Source organism: Macrosteles quadrilineatus, unplaced genomic scaffold (assembly GCF_028750875.1).
Source record: "Macrosteles quadrilineatus isolate MER2022 unplaced genomic scaffold, UCM_ALF_1.0 Scaffold_1__1_contigs__length_201487025, whole genome shotgun sequence".
Classification (NCBI taxonomy): Eukaryota; Metazoa; Arthropoda; class Insecta; order Hemiptera; family Cicadellidae; genus Macrosteles; species Macrosteles quadrilineatus.
Genome location: NW_026542594.1, coordinates 34,743,707 through 34,771,307, shown reverse-complemented (window position 1 = coordinate 34,771,307; position 27,601 = coordinate 34,743,707). Strand labels below are relative to the sequence as shown.

Sequence of the window (27,601 nt, the reverse complement as noted above, 5' to 3'; positions counted from 1 at the left end):
GGGGGGGGCAGAGGGGGCGGTTGCCCCGGGCGGCAGGGTTGAGGGGCGGCAAATTTCTGGTTGCAGAAAATTTGTTTAATACAGTTTGTAAAAGTTTTTAATGAGCCAAACATCATAAGGAACGTCAATTAAGTAATTTCAAAACTGCATAACGTAATAAAAAAACAATAATTTTACAATAGCAATCAATATAAAATTGCAACAGAGTAGAAAACACTGAGAGCCCTAATAGCATAGTTAGCAGCACAGCAAAGTTTGTTTACAATTTCAGCTGATCGCCATCCCAGTCAAGGCGCCATGCCGCCCTGCCTCAACAATATACCCGCCTCAATGTATATCAAAACTACTGCGTCTTTTGTTGCGTTGCGTAGTGCAACTACTGTGTTCCGTGTTTTCTGCTGTCGTCTAGTTTTTTCCTTCTACATGCATAATTATCATCTGTTATCGCACTGGTAATAATGTAATGTTTACTTCTTTTTACTGTTGTCTTGTTGTTTAATATAACATGGATGGTCGAAAAAGGCTTACTGGAGCACAGTACAGTCTAACCTTGATATAACGAACCTCAATATAACGAATTCCTTGATATAACGAATTTTTTTAATCCCCTAGAACTCTCCATAAGAGACTATGTATATTTTACCTCTAAATAACGAACAAACCATAACAACGACCTTGATTTAACGAATTTTTCGTGATTTCGGCTAAAATAAGACACCTCAATATAACGAATTTATCATTGTCAGAACCTCTACATTGCGAATTTAACCTCTTAATAACGAATTGTCTACGTCTTTCCCTTGATATAACAAATCCCCACCACAGTATTGTTTTTGGAAAATCTGTTTCTTTATCAAATTAAATGGAAAGGTGACGTCATCGCTTGCGCTAACATTCGTCTGCTCCGTTTTACACATCTCTCTGTCTGCTGTCGCTGCGCATGCTATGTTGCAACTGAGAACTGATTTCATTCACTGAGGAGGAGTGAGGACTGATGACGACGTAATCTGTAGTAAGCTGTGATTGGGTGATAAGTAAATATGGAGAATTGTACATTTTTTGGATAAAGAGAAATCTAAGAAAGAATATAAAAACAAAAGCAAAGAGAAAGAATAGCAACATCGTTATTTTAACACTCCTTAATTTACGAGTGTTTTTATTATCTTTAAGTTGGCTATTAATATGCACTTTTATAATGATTTATCTAATAATTTATTGTTTTCAATACGATTTGTTTCAACTAGCAACACCAATGCTATAGTTAATGATTATTATTGACATTCCTCTGTTGTGATAAAATAGTACTGTAACTTACTGTAAGTAGCCTACCGGACCGGCCTATCACGTATCACGGAGCAGTCAGTAGCTTACAAAACTTTCTACTGTTTTGTTTTGTTTTTTACATGGTTTATGACTACGCAATGTAGTGTTTGGATAGGTTTTGGGAGGGTTAGAACAAGCTGTGATTTTAAACTTACAGTCTTTATCCTGTACCAAGGTCAATACCATTGTCATGATTGCGCAATATTCAAGATCCCTCACCTTTATTATGCTGGATAATTTAGGTTCTACCATTGACTATTGGATACAGAAGGTTCTACTGTACAATGAACACTGTACTGTAAAGTATTGTAGCCTATGCTACTGTAATTGTGTTTTAATGAGGTCAAATCACAGCCTATATTGACCGACGCTGGTTCTGAACCTCGACTTAGCGAAATTCCTGCAAACCTAACCTCTATATAACGAACCTCATTTTAACGAAATCCTTGATATAACGAATATTCAGTTCGGTCCCTTCACTGAGGTTGGACTGTACAAAAAATCAGCTAAAGAGAAGAAGAAGGGGAATTTGTGAGGGATTTTTTGTTGTGGGTGAAGGGGGGGGGGGGGAGGGGCGGCAAATTTTAGTTTGCCCCCACTCAAAAATTGTCTAGATCCGGCCCTGAGTGGTTGATTCAGAATCGTGAAATAAACTAAAATTATGGCTTCGACATTCCCTAGTTCTCAAAACTATCCTTCTTTCAACACAAAAATCATGAAAATCCGTCAAGTGGTTGATTCAGAATCGTGAAATAAAAAACCCTGTCACGTTTTAATATACAGGGTGTGGCAAAAAAACCGACCTATTTTCTTCGGCACACTTAAAAAATTAAAAATGGCATTGTATAGGCTATCCAACGAGCCTACTCCCACTACCCTCAGACGGGCCTGTTGCTGAACAGTGCACCGAAGAAAATAGGTCGGTTTTTTTGCCGCACCCTTTATATATGATTCTTTGTAGCACACGTTTTCTTAAATTTCAACTATAATATTAACAGGAATAATTAAATTATCCAGCTAAATTGTGTACATAATGTAAACAAATATTGTCTTCATAAGGATAACATGGGAACTTTAAAAGCCACTGGGGCAGAGCCTAAGGGACCTTTTCTAAAGTGTAAGGCCAGTTTGCAAATCTACACACCTAGACGAACATTTTGGTATATAATATGTGGGGTGATATAAAAAAAAACCTTATTCACAATGTTTCATGTAGCGTATTAATAATATTGATAGATCCCTTGCTTAGTTTTTTATTCTTAAAAACACCTTTTTGCACCCACAGAAACGACTAGCCAACTGACATTTTGTTTTCAAGATTTAGTTTTTAATCAACAATTGTTTAATCCATACAATCTGATAATCTGATAACAGTGAAAAACTTTGGAAAAGTCTAAATCTGATATTTATAAATAACTTTGTTTATGAATTGCAAACAAACACTTAGATGTAGGTTAAACTAAAAACCAGGATTTTATGTTTTTGCAATCAAACTCCAATTCTGGATCTATCAGAATTAGATACAGGACACCCTCTCATACCTACGCCCACAAGACCAAGTCTGGGACAAATAACCTAAAAGGTAGATTAAAATAGGCGACTATGCTGTAAACATACTTCATTTGAGAAAGTCAGTTTTTCTTTTTTAAAATTTTTCCTACATGGTAAATATCAATATTAGGCCTAGACTTTTCTGTATAACAGCGATGAAGATTGAAACTTAATGTCTTGAATCTATTTGTACCTGGACAGAGCAAGTTAATCTGAGAGATTGTAGATCCAGGGCCTGCTAAGAGTTAAAAGGTGTCTACTGTACCCTGGTTATTCTATACTTTGTTACCTTGTGACAGCCCTGCCTTGTGCTGATCTGTCGGGTCTCAGTCTACAACCCAGCAGGTTGATCAAGGATGAGTACAGTGCCGGTGCAGGGGTGGTTTCTGCCCCTCCTCCACCCTCCTCTACTGGTGATATGGATGTGGACAGTGACTCTGGTACAGTGCAACATCCTCCAGCTCAGTACGTCTACTCCCCACAGCAAGGTTAGCAATCCATACCTAGTCACTGTTGTCTATCTGTGTTTTTTGTCTGTACCAGCACTTATCAGTAAACCTTCAATGTGTAACTTAAATTTTTAGTTTTTCTTTAAAATGATTAGATGTCGTAAAGTTTTACTGAAGATTGAGTCCCCCAGTTTTTTAACTGAATGAATCTCTTATTTATTCTTTTCACATGTAACAGTTAGTAAAAAAATGTAGTATGCTATAGCTACAAACTACAATCCTTGTAAAAGTTGCAGATCTACAATCATTGCTTGGTAAAGTAGCACAGTACTAGCTGTTACTTCCTTTCTTAGGGAAACTCGTTGCATCTTGTTGTTTTAAGATAAAATAAGAGAATATGCCTTTAACGTAGGCCTAAAGAACTATTGAATACAATAAGTATAATTCTTTTACCAACAGCTGCAAATTTTTATGTGACTCACATCAACCTAATAATTCAGTTGTCCAAACCGGAAAAAAAATCCTATTAATATGTTGTATAGTGTATCAACGATCTCATAAAACCAACAACATAACATATCGTTTGAAAAATCATCTAAAAATAAACAATTAATTTGATGAGTATCAACAGTTTCTGTATTATTTGTTGCTTCACAGTTGACAGTTTTGTTTTGCATGGTTGTGTTACATTGCATGGCTTGATGTGTCAGCAGGGGACTCTCACTCCCAGCCTCCCCCCACCCCTAGTGACAGGCACATGCCGCTGTGGATGCCGTCTCATGTTCCTCATCACAGTAAGTACCCGGCCACTATTCTCTGAAGCTAATATAAAATGTATTTCCAATGGCCTCCAGTATGAACTACTCTTTGTGATTCAATCGTTCCCAAGATTTATCTGTTTGTTTTCATTTTACTGTGTTCATGTTCACCTCTCAGTTCAGCTAGTAGGCCTAACCTCTAAGCAGTTTGTTATGTTTTACCGGTATCTAGTTTTATTTTCTTGGTTGAACTTGAACCTCATTTGTTGTTGACTTTGTCATATGCATGTACCTTGCAAATTACGGCAATAAAAAGTTTCTGATTTCTGATTTCTGATTTCTGTCTATTTCCAGTGCAGTTAGTAAATAAGGTAGGCTAACTGTTTAGTTTTCTCAAATATTAATTAACAAGAATGTTCAGCAGAAAATACTGTTTTAAGGCTTAATAATCCTTTAAGTCAATTTTTACCTCCCTTTATTTAACATTAGTTAATATTATCGAACTTCTAATTATCTATACTATGTTAATTATTCATAATACGAGGGCTATCCAGAAAGTGACAGACGTTTTGGCCTGGCACAGCAGTGGGTGGGGCTAGGGACGCCATCTAAATATATATTTAGGTACTATTTTTCTACATTCCTAAAGTAGGTCAAGTAAAGAAGTAATATATATAACCAGTACGTTTTCTTTATAGTTTTACCACATTTTTTTAATAGATTGGTTATACTACACCAACCTCTGTCTTTATGTCCTTTCATAAAGTATTTTTAGAAAACGGGTTGTTTTTCAAGTAAAGAAAAAAAATTATGCTGCAATGAAAAATTCTAACTAGCCAATTTAAGTTTATACCCTTCTAAACACATAAAAGAACTACCATATCAAAGGTAAATAAAGATTTAGAAAAGAAATTAAAAATAAATTTGTATTATAACTAAGAGGTGTGCCAGCCTGAGATTTTCGATCAAGCCATACTTGAGGTAACATCTTGATCATCTCCCGTTGTCGTGGATACATTTATCGTCGTCTTCTGGAATCACAGAAAAATGTGGTGTTATTTCATGTGGAAATTATTGTAGTCTTCTCTGATTGCAGCAAAATTCGTATCATCTCCTATGGTCGTGTGGATATCATTGTTGTCTTTGCGGTGGTGTAGACATCATAATCTCCCGTGATCACTAAAAGATTTTGATAATCCCTCTTGTGCCTGCAGTCACGGCAAAATCCTGAATATTCCCCGCGGTAACGGAAACATCATAGTCTTCCACGATCACGGTAAAATCATGTACACCTCCCTTGGTCGTGTAGACATTATCGTCTTTATCTGCCATCAACATAGTTATTTGTTTTTAACAGCTGTCAATCGTTTGTCAGGAGTAAGTTTAACAAATTCATCACACTTGTAAATAGTATGACCACTTTTATTACAATGTACACAAGTCTGCTGATCCATATTTGTGGAAAAAAAAGAACAGTTTTAGTCTGTGAAGTTGTCAACTTTGAGTTATGGAATTGATTAGACTTTTAGGATTGAATTTTGAGTAACCAGAGAAACTTTTGGAAGTTGTGTGGGCTAAGTTTGCTGCCTCTAACTCAGTTCATTCCTTTTCAATAAAACCGAGAAGTTCTTTAATTGTCGGTGGTGTTTGTAAGTCTGTTTGGCTATGCTCAAATTTCTTCCTAAAGTCATAATCAAATTTACGTAGAAGATGAATCGTTAATATCAAACTTTCAGACAAGATGTCATGATTTAAGGCGCAAAGAGCATTAGCCTTTTCTTGAAATGTTGACACAAATGTTCGAAGTTGCTTAACAGAACAACCATGCATTGAGAGAAGATCTAAAATGTTGTTGACATGTAGGGTAATTAGCAACCTTGAATTATTGTAACGTTGATGGAGTTGCTCCCAAGCAATGTGATAGTTGGCTGTGGTAACTGGCAACCCCTTGATTAGATTTAGAGGTTCACCACTGAGAAATGACAATAAATAGGTGAATTTTTCTACATCGGTAATGTTTGAGTTCTTATGTATGGAATTTTCAAATAAGTTACAAAAGGAGATCCATTTTTCGGGTTGACCAGAAAAGATACCAAGATCAATTCGAGGGAGACGAAGACCAGAAGAGGCTATTTCAGAAGTAGTGTTAATTGTTTGGGATTGTTCTAAATTGGGTTTATTGACCGGAGCAAGTACAGTACATACACTGTGAATTCTCAAAAATAAATCATTGATTTCATCTTTCAATTGGATGAATTGATCATCATCGATGTCTTCAGATATGGGGTCTGAATTAAAAAGTCTAGTTATGGTAGATTCAAACTCGGTATTTTTTCTAGTGGCGGTTTCTTTAATAGCCCTAATTTTTTCAATTTGAACTTCAGTTAATTCTTCGGAACCAATTACTTGAAGCGCATTAACTTGAGATTCCAGCTGAGTTAAACAAACTTTTGTGAGTTTGGCTTGTTTGGTAAATGTAGAATACCTGATTGAAGTCATAATGTATGTTGAGAATAAAGAATATCTTTGTGTAATTGTTTGTAAAAATTCAAGTAGCCTAACTTATTTTAAAACAAAAACAAGTAGACCTATACTGACATGAATTCAAGTTAATTATTCTTCAGTGGAATATGGCATAACAATGAGAAGGTAGGTCTATCAGTTTAAGTAACATAAACATGTACAAAGGTAGCCTAGTAGAGAAAAGAAAGGAAGAATACTTTGAAGTAAAGAATTACCGAACAGAATGAACACAATAAAATACCTAAAATGAGGTCAAAAAGTTGTTAACAATAAAATAAATCCAAGCAGTTAGTATGGCCTACCAATAGAATGAATTAACTAGGCCTAAACTTAATATTGTAATAATGACAAGTACCTATTTAATTGAGCCTAGCCTATTTGACTATTTAAATACCCCCGCCGCAGCAAACCTGCCGACTAAGCGAATTTCCATTTGTCTGAATTGATTTTCAGTTAAATATATTTTAATAACATTAGGTTTAACGAGTACCTAGGTTTGCTGCTACAAGGAAACTAATAAAGTGTGTTATTGAGTAAAATATTGATAGCTTAGTACAAAATAAATAAATTTGCCAAGTTTGATCAAAATATATTCATAAACAAGCAAACTACAACATTTGACAATATTCTCCATAAGAATAACATGGGAATTTTAAATTTACAATTTTTTTAATTTTCTCCGTTACTAATAATCAAACAAAAATACTTTTATATACTAAATTATTTGTTTTTTTAAGCTCTTTAAAAAGGTCTAAAGAGAAATTGGGAAATTTTGTGTTTTGAGGGTCAAAAGTGAGAAAAACCAATTTTTACCCCATAAAACCCCCCGTAAAGCCCCGTTCCCATGGTCCGATCGTGCTGGTTCGCGAACTCATTCAAGTTTATCCCGCTTTACACCTTTAAACCAAATTTCATCAAAATCGGACAAAAATTACTCAAGTTATCGCGTTCACGGACGTATATATATATATATATATACATATATAAAAATTTGAACGAATAGTGTTTTTGGCCTCTGGGGACATCAAAATGAAAAAGTAAATCGATCACGGGTCTAGGTCTTACCGTGCCACCTACGGTAATAGCTACTTCCCTATAGGGAAATTCGCTGAAAGGATGCAAGCAGTTTATTTTTGTTTGAACAATATTGGTTCAGTTGGGAATATGTGCATACTGGCACAGTTTAGCTGTAAATGTGCATACTGGCACTATTTAGTTGAAAATGTGCATTACTGGCACTGTTTAGTTGAAAATGTGCATACTGGCACTGTTAACATTAATGTTTGTTTTCACAATGGAAATTACACAGTTCATATGATAGGCTATTGACTTCAATTAGTTCATGCAACATGCAACAGGGGCACATTCACAAATTGGGTTGTAGGCTATTGAATTGCAAACATTTTTATGTTGAAGATTAGACTATAGGTCTTTTTGAAGGTATTGCTTGAATGTTCTTAGAAACAACTTTTAAACACAAGTTTAACCCTAGCAGTGGCCAACCATCGTCTGGTGACGGTATGACGTTGATGCTTAGAATGGCCAATGTCGTCTGGTGACGGTATGGGCCGAAATTTTTTTAACGGTAAAAAAAACACTTACAATCAACTCAGATGAGAATAATATATATACCATTCGAAAGATCACATTCTGAACTTTCATTTGATTACATAAAACAAACCCTGTAGCAGGTATATAACAATGTCACGACGATTAGAAATCAAATGAAATTTTGGCACGGTACGACTTTTGCAGCCGACACTTGGGAACTGGCAAAACACGTCTTGTTTGGCATTACCCTGCTCGGGTAATTTTCGTCTTGGGATGTTGCGGGTGGTACCACTGGATAGCCATTGATTTTATCTTCATTGTGGTAGTGATATTTATAACTAAATATTGATTGCACAATCGGTACGATTTTATGAAAACAGCTGTTTTCGAAATTTCTAACAAATGGCCAACAGTCGTCTGGTGACAGTATGGAAAATACGAATTATATACAGTGAAAGTTATTATTACTAGTCATATAGTATATCATTTTGAAGAGGAAGAAATTTAGATTCAGAGAGTGGCAGCCCTGCACTCAGGGTTATTTCTGTATGCTCGCATGTAGACGACGGAAGTGAGTCATTACTGCTACAGTCTGTCAGCTGTCTTGTATTGCCATTGTTTGTTTGTGTTGTTGCCGGTAATAGTTTTATCCGCGATTTATTACTAAATATGTTATTAGTTCGTAGTGTTAGTGTTAGTGAAGTGTTGTGTGTGTGTATAACAGTAATCTTCATGCATAAATATTACTGAATTGTGTGAAATAGTGTTCATAAAAGGTTGTATTTTGTTAGCATCATGTCCTAAAATGACGATTCTGACATTCAGAGATTGTTGTACCTATATAATGATATACCCAAGGTGTTATACATTTTTATAAAGGTAAATGAATACACTACAACATGTTTATAATGGTTTGGGGGTAAAAAATTTTGTAAAAAAGTTATAGCCTATACTAAATAGGCCTACTACTGTATTTTGTTAGCATCATGTCCTAAAATGACGTTTCTGACATTCAGAGATTGTTGTACCTATATAATGATATACCCAAGGTGTTATACATTTTTATAAAGGTAAATAAATACACTACAACATGTTTATATTGGTTTGGATGTAAAAAAATTTGGTAAAAAAATTATATAGGCTAGGCTACTAAATACTGTACACTCCATTTTCTCGAAATACGCAAAAAATTCAAAACGTTCTCAAATTGATACATAGCCTAATCATAGGTGAAAATAACTTTTTACCATCATACTTATGACTTTTTTGGATTCCTTATTTCATTAGCTTTACAAATATGTAGGCTACATATCATCAGCCTACATAATGTTTCACAACACAAGCAAACACTGTAGGCTATAGTTTACACTTATTTGCGGTTTTGCGGTTATTGTATTATTATGTCCCTATTACGTACCTACAAAAAAAATATTTCTCACATGTTATACATTTTTATGTAGGTAATTGAATACACTACAAGATTATTATGCTGGTTTGAAGTAAAAAAATTTGGTACAAAAGTTGTATACTAAGTACTGTGAATTTTTTTTCTCGAGAAATCGCTAAAATATAAAAACATTATTTTATATACGTATGTTTATAGGTAAAAAGTTATTTTTACCATAAACTTTATGACTTTTTTTGATTCCTTACTTCATTAGCTTTACAAACATGTATATATCATTATAAGTATACACATATATTATAGAACTTTTTACAACATAAACTAACACTGTACGGTTTTCAATTTTTTCGGTTCTCCGTTTGTCATTATATTTCGCCCCAAAAACTTATAAAAAAAAATATTTTCCTAACATGTTATATATTTCTTTGTAGGGAATTAGATTGTCTACAAAATGTATATAATGAATTTCCCATAAAAAAATCCGTAGAAAAAAAATACTGAGGCCGCTTTTGAAATTTCAAAAAAAAATTCAATTTTTTATATTTTTTTCATTTTGCCGATAAAATACACTATCTAAATCATTATGATATTACTATTTCTAGATTCTCCTGTTCTTTCCGAACAAAATGAATATGAGGTTGGCTAGGTTTACTTGTACGGTTGAATTTTTACGAATTTTCAAAAAAAGGTCTGCAAAATCGCCAAAATGGGTTGGCCATTCCCCACTTCTAACATTGGCCACTCCTAGGGTTAATCCATGGACCAGAAACAAGATGATAATGGATCAAATAGATTGGTAAAATAGTTTAAATTTTTGAGTAAGTGGACTGTATTTTGTATTGGAGAATTTTGTTTTATTTACATTGAAAGAATAACTTACTGTTCTTGGTAAAATAAATCTTCTTAAATAAACTTTATCTTTTTGAAGTTGAATAAAACTTTAATAATAATTTTCTTGAATTTAGTTTTTCATACCAACACTTTTTTCATAAGCATCTTCATTCAGGTAATTCTGTCTTCTCTGTTGATCTTAATCACAGTCACATTCACATGTTTTTTAAATATTTAATTGTTGTACATTTAATTTTGAGTAGTTAAACTGCTTGCATTTACAGTGTTGCCAATTTTAATAATGAAATATTCTTTTAGATTCAATGTGATATAATATAATAACATATGATAATTAGTAATATTGAAATGAATGGTAATTTAAACTAATAATAATAAATTGTAAACCTAAACATTGGTTAATGAATTTTGATTGACTTATTTGGAATAATTTAAATATGAATGAAATAAAGAAAACTAATAAATACTTAACACTATCTTATTCCCAATTAAATTAGTTTCATGTTAACTAACTGTCTAAATAATTTTATATAATCAGGGTAATTAACCGCTGAAGCTCAACTCTGCTATTTCTACAACATCAGGTTATGGGCCTCATGTTTACTGAATTTTAATTTCTCTGATTATTTTGTCCAAGTTCACCAACTTTGAAAATGTATCAACCTCCTTCAATAGAAAAATTGAAAGGCCGTGAAAACTATGATACATGGAAAGTTGCCGCTCAAGCTTATTTGGAAGATTGTGAGCTCTGGGACTGTATTTTGGGAACTGAAGAAGATAGAAAGAAAGTGACAAAATGTAAATCCAAAATGATCTTGCTAATTGATTCAGCTAACTATGTCCATGTTCAATCAGCAGAAACAGCCAAGGAAGCCTGGGAAAATTTAGAAAAGGCATTTTCTGACAGGGGTTTGACCCCAAGAGTTGGTTTGCTGCGATTGTTAACAACTACAAGGCTAGAAAATTGTAAATCCATAGAAGATTATGTAAATAAAATTGTATCAACGGCCCACAAGCTAACCAACATTGGTCTGAAAGTGGATGATGAGTGGGTATGAACAATTTTACTTGTTGGACTACCGGATCAATTCCAACCAATGATTATGGGTATTGAAAGTTCTGGTGTCAATATAACGGCTGATTCAATCAAAACTAAACTACTTCAAGATGTATCCGTGGAAAATGAATCTGCCAAATGCATTGCGATGTACGGTTATGATTGAAGAGAAAATTCAAGACCAATTTTTCAAAACAGCCACAGACACAACACTTCATGTAAAAAGAAACCCACCGAAGACAAGAAACGGCAAGATAGCAAAGGTTACAAGGGTCCTCGATGTTTCCAATGCAACGGTAATGGTCACATATCGAGGAACTGTGAGAAATCCAGCAACATCAGTACCAGAAATGAAAGAGACTGTTGTAAGTCTGAACAGGACAATTCACTCTTTGCTCCCTTCTCAATGCGAACAGATGTAAGTAGTGATTGGTATCTAGATTCAGGAGCTAGTGCTCATTTATGTGTTGACAGTGTGATACTTGAAAATAAAAGGAAATCTCCACAGTTGAGTATTACCACCGCTAATAATTCCACTATGGTAACTGACACAATTGGAGATACAAACCTTTCTGTAAATATTTCAGGTACTTCATCAGATGTTAAAGTTCAAAATGTATGTTATGTTCCTCATTTGAATGTAAATAATTTACTGTCTGTCAGTCAAATTGTGAGCAAAGGAAACACTGTGATTTTTGACATTGAAGGAGCTCAGATTTTCAATAGTGACAATGAAGTAATTGCTACAGCTTCTAAGGTCAACAACTTGTTTAAATTGGATGTTCAACCCTCTTCAGGCACAGCCATGACTGCAAAATGCAATGATCGAATGCTCTGGCATAAATGTATGGCTCACCTGAACTATGATGATCTGACAAAATTGTAGAATGGCTTGGTGCATGGAATCAATCTATCTGATAAAAAGTCTGATATTCATTGTGAATCATGTGTACTTGGCAAAAGCCACCGACTACCTTTCCAACCAAGTAGCAGTAAAAGTAGTGAACTGCTGACATAAAAAAAAATCATATATTACACAAAAATTCCTCAGTCAGTATCAGTATCTCCAAACTAAGCCTTTAAATTACAAAATCTCTAAAAATTCATAACATAATTTTAACTAATTAGTTGTTTACCGCAAATAACAATTAAATCACATAATATTTTTAATACATTACTAGCTAGCAAAAGAGTTTAGAATAAAATTATAGCCTACATTAAACCTTGAATGGGAGTGGTAACTGAAAATTAAAATTGCTTTACAAATATAGTCTGTGAAATATTATAAAAGATTCTAGAGTAGTTCAGATGTATCAAATATTACTGTAAAAATTGACAATTGTCTCAGCCTAAATTCTTACACAGCAAAATTATTTTCAATACTAGTGTACATGTTGCTCGAAATCGAGCAATTGCAAAGAAGTAAAGTAGTTATTTAAACATAAATAACTTATTTAAAAACTAATAAAAGTCACAATTTCCAATCAGTTTAAAAGACTCAACTCATAGATACGTACCTAACAGCTCCATATAATAAACATTTCTTGTAAATATTTTATCATTTGTCAAAAGCAGATCTGGTTTTTAGTGTATCTTCAAATGTTTCCCACTTACTAGGTTGCATAAGGTTGTCCATGTTGATCTTCGTCAATGATAATGTAGTCAGATTGGTACTACCCATTGTCGCCAGTACGTTTACAAATTTCAGTCATTTTTTATAGAGATAAAATGATGTTTACATTACTTGACTTTTTATGAAAACATATATTTAATGTCCTTTCCGTAACAGTTTAATTCGGCCTTAGAGGGGTTTCCTTTGCCAATCATCATAAAGTTAAGTCCGTGTTTCCTACAAAATAGTAGCAATTCGGCTAACATCCTTGTTCATTGTTTGTGGGAATCTTCATATTGTAGGTGTTCTTCATTATATATAGGATGATAACGATAGTATTTTTTTAAATCTCTATTTCTTCTACTTGGTTGTGTTCTATTACTTTCCTATGTTTCCATGGATAACAAATCAGTTCTTTCAATGATTGCTCAAGAATTACAGTTTCCTGACAATTTATTTTTCTTATTTTGTAAAATTATCAAATTGCCCAGGCCTTCTCGATTTTTTACATCGTAATATGTACAAATGTAAATTAAAATATTAAATATTTAAAAACAAAATCAGTAAATGTACCCAATGCGTTTTGTTGATTTGAAAAATAAATAACAGCAATTAAATTATACAGCTGATAAAAATGTAAATATGTTCTTCATGAGGATAACATGGGAACTTTGAAAGCCACTGGGTCAGAGCCCAAGGGACTTTTTCAAAAATGTAAGGTGAGTTTGCAAATCTACACGAAACGCTCTTTCCAATGAGACACCAATGGATAAAATCGGTTAAGAAATGGCGGAGGAATTCAACCGACAAACTTCGTGTTCGCATATTAATTATATAGATGACTAGCTGTTGTACCCGTGCTTTGCAATCGGAAGAGAACACGAAATAGAAACATTTTCATCTTTACATCTGTTGATAAAATAGTTACACATAAGCCTTTTAAAAACAAAATTTTACCTTTATGGCCTTAATAGGATAGCTGTTGTCATAAATGTAAAAAAATAATAGTACTGCACCCTGTTGGTAAGCCTTGTAACTTTTTAAAGCTATTCAATATCATAGAACCAACTTGTGTAGTTGAAACAGCTGACAAAATTCTTTTATTCCTTTCAAATACGATTACTCATAAGGTTAACATGGGAAACTCCAGAGTCACTGGGGCGGAGCCCGAAAGGACTTTTAAGATAAGAATGTGTCTCAAATCAAATCAAATCAAAAATCACTTTATTCACCTTTATAAATACAGGAATACATTATTAGGGTAAGAATAGTATTCCCCCGAATGGACTGCAATTCTGTGCTCGAGGGAAGAAGTCTATATGTTAATCGGGAATGTGAGCTATCGTCATACCAAATTTCAGCCCAATCCGACCAGTATTTTTCGCGTTTACTTGTCACAAACATACATCCATCCATCCATACATCCAAACTTTCTCATTTATAATATTATTAGTAGGATTAGTAGGATAAATGACAGCAATTAAATTATACAGCTGATCAAAATGTAAAAAAATATGTTCTTCATAAGGATAACATGGGAACTTTAACAGCCACTGGGGCAGAGCCCAAGGGACTTTTTCAAAAATGTAGAGTCAGTTTGCAAATCTACGCGACACGCTCTTTCCAATGAGACGTCAATGGATAAAATCGGTTAAGAAATGGCAGAGGAGTTGAACCGACAAAGTTTCATGTAGCGTATTAATTATATAGATTGGCACAATTCATTTTGACTTCAAGTGATTACTGTTTTTACCAAAGCAACAGTCTAACCTAAATTTTATTTCTCTCTTTGGCAAACATAAATGACTTTTAAAACCTTTAGACATAAAATTACATACTTACAATTTCCACAGATTGAACATGAATGGTCTAGGCCTACATGCAACTTTACAGGATTACATCACATTAAAAATTGATCACAAATAATTAAACTAAGAATTTACACTAGACACTTGGTTACGTTCTGAATTTTGACTAGGTTTCAAAGTTAAAAGTTTCCTTTAACAAAATTAAAAGTCCATCATACTGCTTACCATGCTTCCATATAATCCGTAGACATACGTAAGAAGAATGGGTCTTGTAGTCGAGTCAGCGATGTCGCTCCTCAAGTGGTCCTGGCTGTTCTGAGGCAGAGTTATCGTGGAAAAATACTGGCGTAAGGTTCGACAAACTTCGACAGGATAGGCAGACGGAATGCAAGGCTCAGCTGATAACGAAAGGTTTGAGCGCGCATCCAACAATAGAGAGAGATAACGTTGTACGGTGGCCAGCCGTACAACACTCACAGCCTTTAAAATGTTCTGTCTGTCCGTCTAAATCATGTTACAATGGAGGTGGTGAGTATTGTAGCAAGAAAATTTCTGAGTTCTATGAGAAAACAGGTATTGTGCATCAGACTAGCTGCAGTTATACACCACAACAAAATGGTAAAGCTGAGTGATTGAACCGCACACTAATGGATCGTGCCCAATGTTTATTGCTTGACTCCGATCTGCCTAAATGTTTTTGGGCTGAAGCAGTTAACACTGTAACTTACCTGTTAAATCACTCACCGAGTAGGACAATTTCTTCGACCCCTGAAGAATTGTGGTCAGGCCAAAAGCCAACCCTCTCTCACGTGAAGACATTTGGTTGCAAAGCTTATGCACATGTTCCAGAAACAAATCGTAAGAAAATGGATGCAAGATCGACACCATGTATTTTAGTAGGAATTGCTCTACAACAAAAGGCTACCGTCTCTACAATCCGAGGACAAAATCTGTACTAATTTCAAGAGACGTTACATTTTCTGAATGTGAAAAAGGTAGTATTTTGCTGAAAAATCAACAAGATCAAGAGGATTACATGTTTTACATTCCTCCAGAAGATTGAGATTTTCCTATAGCAGCACCCGAACAATCTGAATATGACTCGACAGATTCTGTGAAGTCAATGAAAGTTCTAAACTTCAAGAAAATCCGCTGCCAGTATCCAGTGATCAACCTCAGAGAGTCCGCCAACCTCCCAAATCTCTTGAGGATTATGTAACTCTTAATGCTGCAAGTGATTATGATTGTGCTAAACCTCAACTCAACCGTTACAGCTCTGTAAGCTATTTATTAGCATTAGCTGCCAAAAAGGACCTTGAAATAGACCAAATGGATGCTGTCTCTGCATTTCCCCAAGAAGAACCCACAGAAGAAATATTCATGAATCAATCTAAACATGAAAAAGCCTCTTGTAAATGGAACCAGAAACTACACTCATGTTAATCTTTACAGCCTGGGAGGACAATTTAGTAGTTTTTCACAATGATAAACATCTCAAAGAAATCCTTAAGACACGACTAATAAAAGAATTCAAAATGAAAGATATGGGGACAGCAAAATTTATTCTGGGATTAAGAATAACCCGGAATAGGAAAAACAAGAAGATTTTCTTCATCAACAAGCATTAAACTGTTAAAAAGGAAAGAAGCTGCTAAGAAAAAGTTCAAAGAAAAAAAGTGAAAGTTTTCTGACGATAACACAAGACAAAGACAAGCTCATGAAATATATCAAGAAGCGAGGAATATGCAAGTTGGGAGGATGTTGTAATGTCTAACTTTCATATTCTAATTGCCTGCCTAATTTGTTATAACATATGGTTAATGTTATATTTCTATATTGTTATGAGTGTGTTTATAGTTGACCTGTTTACATTCAGTTGTTGCATTAAATAAATAAACAATGTCTTTATTCATGAGCGAATTTTTTTTGGGAGTTGAAAGCTCTGAGTTATTAACTGCGACTTTGATGCTATGTTTTTCCAGCTGCTCATAGATTGCTGCATTGGCAAAGTGTATAGCGGAACATTTTTCGGGGTTTAGCTTTAATCCATGATCCTTAGACCATTCACAAACCTTTGAAAGGTCACTACTCAACTCATATGCTGTAATGCCTCCCCAACCAAAGTAGGCTGGCATGATAAGAAGATTTGGCAGTCATCAGCTTAAGAATACATAATCCCAAAATCCAAAGTTTATTAAAAATTACAAAATATTTGAAAAATCAGTTGTCCGAGTTTTCATTTGTCCGAGTTTTGATAAATAACTAATAATAATTAGATAAATCAACTGTCCGAGTTTTCATTTGTCCGAGTTTATTAAATTATTTTTAAAAAAAATCAAAATATCAAGTGTCCGAGTTTTCAACTGTCCGAGTAGCATCAACACCAAATGTGACACTGCGCGCCGAGACTAGCGTGTCTAAGGCGCCTGGTCAGAAGCCGATGTAAACCTCTTCTGCGAAGGAGTCAGGCATTTTGCAAGCCGCGAGAGCCCCTCACGTCGACTTAAGAAAAATTATATTATTTTTATCATAAGACTAATTTTACAATTTTTAATTATAAAATCAAACTGTCATCACCTAACACAATAGACCAAACTTGCTGATAATATAAAATACCCCCGCCGCAGCAAACCTGCAGACGAAGCGAATTTCGGGAGACGGACAGCGGTCCAGATCTTTGTTTGGGTTAATCCCCTGATTTATGGCCTGAGGGTAGTGGTCACTGGAGGAGGGGTGGGGAATCGAGAATTCTGAATCCCACCGTATCAGCAAGTTTGGTTAAGTTATAACAGTTTAATTTTGTAATAAAAAAATAAAAAAATTGAATTTTAGGCATTTGTAATTTTATTTTATGAACAGAACTATTTTTTTATTAGTACACCTTCATTCGATATTTCATTATCAGCAAGTTTGGTCAGTTTTGTTAGGTTATGACAGTTAAATTAAATTAAATTTAAATTTAACCTACAAACGATACGTTTTGACAGCGACAGTGATAGTGCTAACAATTTGCCGCGAACAGTTCGGCTATGCACGGTATGATGCCGAAGCAACCGACCATGATTAAGAGGATTACAGCCTGGCTCACGTGCCTACACCCGCGAATTTCAACTTGTCTGATTACATATATACTAAAATATTTCCATAAATAAGCGAGTGCTTAGGTTTGCTTCTACGGGGAAGGTAAACAGTGTTTTTTGACCATACGTCAATAGTATAGGATGAAATAAATAAAATTTCCAAGTTTGATCAACATATATCCATAAACAAGAAAACTAAAACAGTTTTAGCGAATTTCCCATATAGGGAATAAGCTATTACCGTAGTACTCATGGTAAGACCTGGACGCGGGACCGATTTTTTTTTTCGTTTTGAGGTCCCTAGAGGCCAAAAACACCATCCGTTCAAATTCATATATATATATATATATTTATATATTTATATATATACAGGGTGTCCCGGAACTCTCTACCAATATTTTAGGGCATTGTTCCTGGGTAAGAAACATATCTAAATATCATATTTAAATTGTCCGGAAGTCCTTAGTTAGTCAGATAGCCGCCATTTTGTTTTTTTCACTTATTAATTTTTTTCTGAAAATTGGTTAAACATACGAAGTTGAAACTTTGCAACAACATTTATGACAACTAGACAAAGCTACATAAAAATTATGACGATTTTTCAAATTCATAAAACAAAATGGCGGCTGTTTAAAATTTTGTTTCTTAAATTACTCAAAAACCGTTGATTTTACAAAAATTTTACAAGAATAACTTTTTTAAGGCAATTTTATTACAAATCGATCGACACCTTAATCTTTAAGATCGGACGAGTATTAACTGAGATATGGCAGTTTTAGTGATACGTGACCGCCAGATATTAGTTGCAGCGCATGCTGAAAGCGGTCACGTATCACTAAAACTGCCATATCTCAGTTAATACTCGACCGATCTTAAAGATTAAGGTGTCGATCGATTTTTTATAAAATTGCCTTAAAAAAGTTATTCTTGTAAAATTTTTGTAAAATCAACGGTTTTCGAGAAATTTAAGAAACAAAATTTTAATCAGCCGCCATTTTGTTTTATGAATTTGAAAAATCGTCATAATTTTTTTGTAGCTTTGTCTAGTTGTCATAAATGTTTGTGCAAAGTTTCAACTTCGTATGTTTAACCAATCTTCAGAAAATAATTAATAAGTGAAAAAAACAAAATGGCGGCTATCTGAGTAAATAAGGACTTCCGGACAATTTAAATATGATATTTAGATATGTTTCTTACCCAGGAACAATGCCCTAAAATATTGGTAGAGAGTTCCGGGACACCCTGTATATATATACAGGGTGTCCATAAAAAACGTTTCAGGACTTTGGGAAATGAATCCCCATACTAAAAGGAAGAAAAAAGTGTATGGGAAGGTATGTCCGAAAATGCATATTAACCCAGATATCCGCCATTTTGTTTTTTATACAAACATATTTTTATCTGTGAATTTTTTTTTCCGATGATTATGAAATTTGGTAAACATGTTAACATACACAAGACCTATAATAGAAAAAATTATAATATTGTTCCAATTCTAAATTTTAAAATGGCGGCCGTTTGAATTTTTATAACTTAAATAACTCAAAAACGGCTAATTCTACGAAAAAATGTCAATAATAGGCTACTTTTTTTAGCATTTTTAATTTCCTATCAAACGATACCAAGATCAAAAAGATCGGACAAAAGATAACTGAAATATAAGTTTTTTTGTGTAAAAATAAGGCAAAGTTAGTCGGGGAACCCTTATTTTTTGCCTTATTTTTACACAAAAAACCTTATATTTCAGTTATCTTTTGTCCGATCTTTTTGATCTTGGTATCGTTTGATAGGAAATTAAAAATGCTAAAAAAAAGTATTCTTGACATTTTTTTGTAGAATTAGCCGTTTTTGAGTTATTTAAGTTATAAAAATTCAAACGGCCGCCATTTTGAAATTTACAATCGGAACAACTTTAAAATTTTTTCTATTATAGGTCTTGTGTATGTTAACATGTTTACCAAATTTCATAATCATCGGATAAAAAACTTCACAGTTAAAAATATTTTTGTATAAAAAACAAAATGGCGGATATCTGGGTTAATATGCATTTTCGGACATACCTTCCCATAAACTTTTTTCTTCCTTTTAGTATGGGGATTCATTTCCCAAAGTCCTGAAACGTTTTTTATGGACACCCTGTATATGTGTCCGTTAGCACGATAACTCAAGCAAAAATGATCCGATTTTGATGAAATTTGGTACAAACGTGTAAACCTACGTTTATTCGAACGAGTTCGCAATCCAGCATGATCGGACCATGGGAACGGGGGTTTACGGGGGGTTTTATGGGGTAAAAATAGGTTTTTCCTATTTTTTACCCAAAAAACATAAAATTTAGCAATTCTTTTTCAAACCATTTTGTAGAGCTTAAAAAAACAAATAATTTTGTGTAATGAAGCGTTATTATGCGCCTAATGGTTACGGAGAAAATTCCAAAAAATTGTAAATTTAAAATTCCAATGTTATTCTTATGGAGAATAAGTAAACTGTTGTAGTTTGCTTGTTTATGAACATATTTTGATCAAATTTGAAAAATATTTTTATTTCTTACTAACTATTAACATTTTACCAAAAAAGAACAGTTTTACCCTCCTTGATGCAGCAAACCTAAGTACTTGTTAAACTAATTCTATTTAAATAGGGAATAAATGTTATATTTTTAAGTATACATTTCAGTGTAAATCCAATCAGTCAAATGGAAATTCGCTTAGTCTGCAGGTTTGCTGCGGCAGGGGTATTTATCTTCTCCATAAGAATAACATGGGAATTTTCAATTTGCATTTTTTTTCCGTAACCATTAGGCATACAACAATGCTTAAATATACTAAATTATAAATTTTTTTAGTTCTACAAAATGGTTGTGAAATATATTCCAAAGTGTTATGTTATAAACCCCCGTTCCCATTGTCCGGTCAAAAAAACACTGTTTACCTTCCCCGTAGCAGCAAACCTAAGCACTCGCTTATTTATAGAAATATTTTAGTAAATATGTAATCAGACAAGTTGAAATTCGCTTTGTCTGCAGGTTTGCTGCGGTGGGGGTATTTTATATTATCAATGCCTGACTCCTTCGCAGAAGAGGCTTACATCGGCTTCTGACCAGGCGCCTTAGACACGCTAGTCTCGGCGCGCAGTGTCACATTTGGTGTTGACCCTACGCGGACAGTTGAAAACTCGGACAGTTGATATTTCAAAATTTTTTTTAATAATTTAAAAACTCGGACAAATTAAAGTTGATTTAACCAAATATTATTATTATTTATACCATACTCGGACAGTAGAAAACTCGGACACTTGATATTTCGATATTTTTTAAAATAATTTAATAATCTCGGACAAATGAAAACTCGGACAGTTGATTTATCTAATTATTATTAGTTATTAATCAAAACTCGGACAAATGAAAACTCGGGCAACTGATTTTTCAAATATTTTGTAATTTTTTACAAACTCGGACAGTTGAAAACTGACAAATGAACCTCACCCATTATTTTAACGTCTAGTTTAACAACTTTGTCTGATTAGCTCATTGATGAAGTCTATACACAGTAGGCCTACAGTACTGAAGTTCTATATTGTCAATTGTATTTACTGATACTATCGTAATTGTTTCCACTGTAATACACAGAACTGTTTCTTCACTTTGTATGTACGGTACTACTTTATTAAATAAACGTTGTATTTGACTCTATTAGGCATTTTTCACTTTTCCCGTAACAGTTATGATAGGTTTCAGCCACGTTTTAGCTATTGTTATATATAAAACAAAATATGTTCTGTAATCCGAACAATTCAATAATCCGAACTACTCCCGATCCCAGTTAATTCGGATTAAAGAGGTTCTACTGTACTTTTTGGGCACAACCGCCACTTAGCATACATCCCCAAAATGGGGGATTTTGGGGGAAACTCAAAAATTTCAAATGGTGCGACCAACAACGCAAACTAGAGGTCTCTATCTAAATCCAGTAAAAAATGGCAGCCAATTGAAATTCTCAGAAGTTAAATTTAACTTACAGCTTTTCAAATCTGGAGACCCCCTGTAAATTTTGTAACTGCTCAAAATAGGTAAACTAAACTCTACTCACCTTTTTGGCATGTTATGAAGTACTTTTTGAGCCTAACTGCTACTTGGTTTCCATACCCAAAATGGGGGATTTTGGGGGAAACTCAGTAAATTTAAATGTTAAGCCCCATCAAGTGACCCCTCATCTTGGAGGTCCTGATCAAATAAAACTAACAACGCAAACTAGAGGTCTCTATTTCAATCCAGTAAAAAATGGCAGTTCATTGAATTCTTTAGAAATCAGAACTAACTTGCAATTTTATATTCAATTGGCTGTCATATTTTACTGTGTTAAGATATAGACCTCTAGTTTGCATTGTTAATTTTCTTTTATCACAACCTGTAAAATGAGGGGTCACTCGATGGGGTTTAACAATTAAAATTTTTGAGTTTCCCCCTAAATCCTCCATTTTGGGTTTGGGAACCAAGTAGCAATTAAGCTCAAAAAGTACTTCATAACATGATAAGATAAGATAAGATCTTTATTTCCATTAGATATTCTTTTGAATACATTGGATATGTCAGGTTACAATATATAATCTATACAATAATAAATTGAACAAAGGGCTCACCCATCTTACACAAAATCATTGCAAGTCAATTTTTTTGTCAAATATTCATCAATTGAATAAAATGCATTTGCAAGTAAGAACCTGATTACAACAGTTTTAAATTTAATAATGTTCATGTCCCTAATAGCAAGGGGTAGCTTATTAAATAACCTTATGGCTAGTACAGATGGCTTTTTCATTGATTTACTTAATCTAACATAAGGCAATTGTAAGTCATGTCTTATTCTAGTATTGTAAGAGTGCACGTCATTATTATGCACCAAATCTGGTTGATCTTTAATGAATAGCAAGTTTTGAAGAATAAAGGCAGAATAAAGAGTTAAAATTTTTAAATGAACAAACCATGGTTTACAGTGAGTTTTATAATGAACTCCTGCAATGATCCGAACGGCACGTTTTTGTAGGATAAAAACATCTTTTGATGCTGAGGCACTGCCCCAGACAATCAAACCATAAGTAATCTTAGCATGAAATAAACCAAAGTAAGCTGTTCTAACTACATTTTGCGAGACGACACCACAGAGTCTTCTTAGAGCAAAAATGTCACAAGCCAATCTCATGCATAATTCCGATGAGTGATCCAACCAAGAAAGAGTAGGATCCAGCCGGACACCAAGGAACTTGGCTGAAATGCCCCCCTCCTCCTTGGTAAGATCCCTCAGGCCAAAAAACATAGTGGTGGTTTTTTCTCTATTCAAAATTAAATTGTTGGCATCCAGCCAGCCACTAACCTTGTTTAAATTTTCCTGGATGTCAACTTCAGCCAATTCTTTGATTTTGTTTCTAGCGATCAATGTAGTGTCGTCTGCGTACATGAAAATTTCAGATGACACATTAACTTCTAAATCATTAATTAATACTAAAAAGAGCAGGGGCCCCAATACGGAGCCCTGCGGCACGCCCTGTGTAACATTTAACATCTTTGAACATTTACCATTGGCAAAAACACATTGACTTCTATTCTCTAAATAACTTTAAAAAAATGACAACTCCCTGCCTCTAACATTATAAAAACTTAGCTTATCCAACAAGTAATTGTGGTTGACTCTGTCGAAAGCCTTGCTGAGGTCGCAAAATGCGGCCCCAGCAAGCTCTCTCGACTCAAAAGAGTCCAAAATTTCCTCAACCAGATCTGTCAAGGCTGTAATTGTTGAAACACCCTTCCTGTAGCCATACTGCCTTGTGCTTAGAATGCTACACACATGCCAGGTGTGTAGAGTTTAGTTTTCCTAGTGTGAGCCGTTACAAAATTTACAGGGGTTCTCCAGACTTGGAAAGCTGTAAGTTAAATTTAACTTCTAAGAATTTCAATTGGCTGCAATTTTTTACTGGATTTAGATAGAGACCTCTAGTTTTCGTTGTTGGTTTTCTTACCAGGACCTTCAAAATGACGGGTCACTCGATGGGTCTTACTACTTGAAATTGTTTAGTTTCCCCCAAAATCCCCCATTGTGGAAATGTACACAAGTGCCCAAAAAGTACTTCATAACATGCCATAAAGGTGTGCTGAGTTAATTGTTCTAGTATGGGCCGTTAAAAAATTTAACAAGGGGTCTCCAGACTTTTTACTAACCCTGTATATATATATATATTTATTATGTGTGTGTTTCTGTGAACACGATCACTTGAGTAATTTTCGTTCGATTTTAATGAAATTTGGTTTGAAGGTGTAAGGCGGGTTAAACTTGGATGATGGATGAGTTGGCGAACCAGCATGATTGGACCATGGGAACGGGGTTTTACAGTGGGTTTTATGGGGTAAAAATTGGGTTTTCTCATTATTGACCCTCAAAACTCAAATTTTCCCAATTTCTCTCTAGACCTTTTTAAAGAGCTTCAGATACACAAATAATTCAGTATATCAAAGTGTTTCTAGGGCCTAGGTCTTACCGTGCCACCTACGGTAATAGCTACTTCCCTATATAGGGAAATTCAATAAAAGAGTTTTTTGGAAAGTTTGTCCAACTGGACTACACCCCTTCTTCCCCTGGGCCTTTGACTAGTAAGTTGACTTATATTACACAAAAATTAGGGTATTTTTAAGAACTGCTGTATAACAATGATTCGGCTTTATCCGGTATAGTTGATCATCCAAAATGGGTCCAGTTCCTACTCAATTTAAACTGCATTGTATTTGGTTTTGAGCTAAGCCTAACAATTATAAGGTACATGAAATTTGTGTCTGTGCTGCAGGATTGTCTACAATAGCCTCACCAAGCAGTGTAAGTTCCACACAGACCAACCCTACTACCCCTCTGGTTTCCCCTACCACTGCCTCATCTACATCGACATTCTTCAGCCCTCCTCAAGAGTCCATCACCCAGCCGGAGCCAACAATATGTAAGTAACTAAACAGTTTGTTTCCTGGAAGAAAAAAAATATTTTTAGTTTTCTTGGAATTAGAATTGGGTTAAATGTTATGCGTGATATGTTCATTTGTACTTAAACTTAAGGGTAAAATTATTTCCTTTAATCTGTTTTGCGTATTGGGATGACCAAGCACAAGCATCAGTTGATTTTCTGTTTACGTTTGTTAACCAATGTTGCTAACTCTGTAAATCTATCTGTCTTATGAGGGGTCTGCAATGAAAACACGCCTTGCTGCTAGAAAGTCCAGTTTATTAAGGAGGGCATCTAAGCTAGATATAGAGCTTATTAAGCCAGAACGAATTCACACTTTAAAAATTAGCGGTTGCCCATCAGCTTTGCCCGACATACTTTTAAGTTTATTTATGAATCGGCTGAAGTTGTGACTTCGTTGCGGGCTAATATGACCTTTTGCATTAATTTTCTGTATAGTAGTGTATAGTGTGTAGTAGTTATTGATTAAACTCCATTATTAGTCTAATCACCTAAGCTAATTAAACATATGGGACTGCTAATGTCAAACTAAGGGAGAACTTTTTCATTTGAAAATCTAACTGCCTTTCTATCAAGAGCTTCAAGCTACTCTCTCTAGAACAAAATCACAATGTTTTTACCAAAATACTATTCCCGTTCTATTTCCTTTCACTTAAAATACCCTTAAACCAAATTCACCAATAGTACAGTTTAGTTAAATAGCCTAACTTTATTGAACATTGTTAGAAAGGCTATCTTAAAGTAGGATTAAGTAACATAAAAACCCCATGCTTTGGCTAAATATTCTCTGATATATTTACTAGGTGGCGTTCGCAGAGGCATCTACAAAATTGAGCGGAGTCATAAAGGGTTCATATTATATTGTTTTTGTCATACTGCAGTAAAAACAGTCGTTTTTAATGCATGCGTTGCGGGTCTAAAGTAGCATTTCACTCTTTAGGGAGTAAAAATCGTTTTTAGCCTCTATGGAGTAAAAATCAGCTGTTGTCAACTCAGTTGTAAATTTCTATTGTAAGCGATTGCATATATCGAAAATATGTATCGATTCATGATTTGTAATCATTTTAACCTACAGTCAACAGTCTCTTCCCATAGCATTTTAGCATTGCAGTTGCAGATACATTAATCCATTCCCACACTCAACACTGCTCACCTTTACTACTTCCTTCATCACCCCCTACGTCGAGGACCTGTTTCCCTCTTTTCTCATAGCATTTTAGGATTGCAGATACATTAATGTAATAGCCACAGACAGTTCCCACACTCTGCACTACAAGCCTTACTACTTCCTTCACCATTTACTGTGTCATAGACCTGTTTCCTTCCCTTCTCATAGCATTTAAGTATTAGATACATTTATCTAACTGCCCCAACGGTTCCCTCACTCTGCACTGCAAGCCTTTACTACTTCCTTCACCACTTCCTACTTCCTGGGGCCTGTTTCCTTCCCTTCTCATACCATTTTAGAATTGAAGATGCATTAATCTAACTGCCACAGACGGTTCTCACACTATGCTTATACTTTACTACTTCCTAAGCCACTTCCTACATCGTGGACCTGTTTTCATCAATTTCCATAGCATTTTAGTATTTTAGATACGTTAATTTAATTGCCACAAACATTCCCCACACTCCACACATATATCAGCCTTTACTACTTCTTTCACCATTTTCTATGTTGTGAGCATGCTTCCATCCCTTCTCATAGCATTTCAGCATTGCAGATACATTAATCTAACTGCTACAAACAGTTTCCAGTTCCCACACTCCACACTGCTCACCTTACTACTTCCTTCACCTCTTCTTACGTCGTGGACCTGTTTCCCTCTCTTCCCATAGAATTTTAAGATTGTAAATACCTTAATCTGATCGTCATAAACAGTTCCCACACTCCGGACAGCTCGCCTTGACTACTTCCTTCAGCACTTCCTACATCTCGGACCTGTTTCCCTCCCTTCCCATAGCATTTTAGGATTGCAGATCCCTTAATCTAATCGTCATAAACAGTTCCCACACTCCAGACTGCTCGCATTTACTACTTCCTTCAACACTGTGACAGCACTAAAAAATCTGTTTTCTGGACGTATGGCCATGGTTGGTATGTCCTAGGCGTGCGCTTGGTTGATCACTGACAGGACAGGTGTGTGTGCTAGTTCTTGCGAGTGTGTGTTGTGTGTGTGCGTGTGTTTGTATTCACCAAATAGTGGCATCTTTCACAGGCACACGGCCGTACTGTGGCACCTTCAAAAATTGTGGCACCTTTTTCAGGGTGCCACAGCTAATTCGATAATTTTTGAGGTTTTCCAGCATTATTACGTCGTTTAAACATCACATGCCACAATTGAGTATTTTTGAACTTGTTGATGTGAGTTTAAGTTGCGCAGGTACACGCCGAATTATGGAACACGAAACCATACAGGTAGCTAGCGCGCCTCGCGCCGTCCGCCGGAACTATAACTTCCCTAATGCTACGTTGCCAATTCTCGCGCCAGGATACACTCTAAATAGTGGCTCCATGCCGCAATTCAATATATATCAACAGTGTGTGGACAGGATGCCACTTTATGGAGTTGTAGCGCTTGATCAGTGTGTAGAACAGTGCAAAAAGCAACTAATAAACTAATAATACTGTTCTT

The 27,601-nt window shown here is 34.8% G+C and overlaps 1 protein-coding gene across 4 annotated transcripts in view; it reads left to right on the top strand.

Moving 5' to 3' along the window:
• LOC128982570 (mothers against decapentaplegic homolog 4) overlaps positions 1 to 27,601 on the top strand; it is a 173,193-nt gene that overhangs the window by 65,415 nt on the left and 80,177 nt on the right. For 2 of the 4 annotated variants that reach the window (XM_054401538.1, XM_054401528.1), the window contains exons 5-7: positions 3,174 to 3,362; positions 4,034 to 4,117; positions 24,798 to 24,944. In XM_054401538.1, the coding sequence (XP_054257513.1) occupies positions 3,174 to 3,362; positions 4,034 to 4,117; positions 24,798 to 24,944 (420 nt within the window). The remainder of the gene's footprint in view (positions 1 to 3,173; positions 3,363 to 4,033; positions 4,118 to 24,797; positions 24,945 to 27,601) is intronic. The other 2 variants (XM_054401532.1, XM_054401546.1) reach the window with 2 other exon arrangements.